The sequence below is a fragment of the Bos indicus genome, chromosome 20 (genome assembly GCF_029378745.1).
Source record: "Bos indicus isolate NIAB-ARS_2022 breed Sahiwal x Tharparkar chromosome 20, NIAB-ARS_B.indTharparkar_mat_pri_1.0, whole genome shotgun sequence".
In the NCBI taxonomy this organism is placed as follows: Eukaryota; Metazoa; Chordata; class Mammalia; order Artiodactyla; family Bovidae; genus Bos; species Bos indicus.
In genome coordinates, this window is record NC_091779.1 from 11,705,183 (window position 1) to 11,706,850 (window position 1,668).

Here is a 1,668-nt window from a genome sequence, read left to right on the forward strand (position 1 = left end):
TGCCATTGCCTTATCATAGTAGCCTCAAATTGAAAGTGATTCAAACCAATAAGCAAAATATGGAACCAATCTAATACTATTCATCAACACATAGAAATGAACTTTTGATACATACTACAGCATCAATGAACCTCAAAAATATTATGCAATGTAGAAAAAGCCAGCCTCAAAAGACTACATATCACATTATTCCATTTTCATGAAATTTCTAGAAAACATAAATCTATAGAGGAAAAAAGTAGTCAGTGGTTGCTTAAGGCTGGGTATGGGAATTGACTACAGACAGGTATGAGGGAATGTTTTATATTGGTAGACATGTTCAAAGCTGGATTGTGGGGTTTGTTGCACAACTCTATAAATTCACTGAAAATTACTGAATTGTATATGTGCAATGAGTGAATTTTATGGTATGTAAATTATACCTTGACAAAGCTGTTTAAAAAATGCACATATTTCAGGCTCCTTAGATGCGCCACGGCTTCGGTAGCGACCGCCTCTCTACGCGGGTGTGAGCTTCTCCAGCCCCTCCCCCAGGAGACCATTGCAGTCGGCCAGCCCCTGCTACTTGGTAACCATGTGTGACCGAAAGGCCGTAATCAAGAATGCCGATATGTCGGAGGAGATGCAACAGGACTCGGTGGAGTGTGCTACTCAGGCATTGGAAAAGTATAATATAGAGAAGGACATTGCAGCCCATATCAAGAAGGAGTTTGACAAGAAGTACAACCCCACCTGGCACTGCATCGTGGGGAGGAACTTCGGTAGTTATGTGACACATGAAACCAAACACTTCATCTACTTCTACCTGGGCCAAGTGGCCATTCTCCTGTTCAAATCTGGTTAAAAGCATGGACTGTGCCACACACACAGTGATCCATCCAAAAACAAGGACTGCAGCCTAAATTCCAAATACCAGAGACTGAAGTCTTCAGCCTTGCCTAAGGGAACATCTCCATCTTTGAACCTTTGTTGTGTTTTGTACAGGGCATTCTCTGTACTAGTTTGTGGTTATAAAGCAATTAGTAAAACAGCTTACATTTGTATTTATTTTCTATTCCATACCTCTCTGCCCCATGTTTTTTCTCTTCAAAATCCATTCCTTTAAAGAAATAAATCTGTTGAAGTGTGCGTTAATTACCGTTTGTTCAAATAATCTATTGAAGATGGCCTATTACTTGATCTTGGGTAGGTTGGTGGGGGTGATTCCTTGAAGTTTTTGTGGAATGTAATAGACTAGCCTATTCAACACTCTGGAGTTTCATTCTTGCCCAGCCTGCTCCTGTTGTACATGGAAGAATACTACTCAGAAGTGCATGTTGAGAAATGCATGGCAGAGAAACTCGTACTCCTAACCTGATAAATACATTCCTTAAGTGCTCCTTCTGTGGTAACTGCTATAGACTGTTCTAGGCCTTAGGCCTCAAGAGAAGATGAATGTGTCGTATAACTCCTTTAAGTTTTCTGTGGCTGTAAAATGGAAATAAGCTGGTGAGAAAGTTGGGCTAATGAGAAATTTGTTGGGCTGTAGACATTTACCCTCCCCTGCCTTGGCCAAAGTATACTCTAGAGATTAAAGGTGGTCTTAAAGGGAAAAAGCTTTTGAGCAGCAGTCCTCCATGTGATTCTAATAAAGTCTGCAGGAATTAAAAAAAAAATGCACATATTTCA

At 40.3% G+C, this 1,668-nt stretch overlaps 1 protein-coding gene across 1 annotated transcript; it reads left to right on the top strand.

Annotated features, from left to right (window-relative positions):
- Window positions 1-542: 542 nt before the first annotated feature.
- LOC109575049 (dynein light chain 1, cytoplasmic) lies at window positions 543-1,134 on the top strand. The gene has a single exon (XM_019983125.2). It carries the CDS (start codon window positions 575-577, stop codon window positions 842-844), a length of 270 nt encoding a protein of 89 aa, XP_019838684.1. The 5' UTR covers window positions 543-574; the 3' UTR covers window positions 845-1,134.
- The last annotated feature ends 534 nt before the right edge of the window (window positions 1,135-1,668 follow it).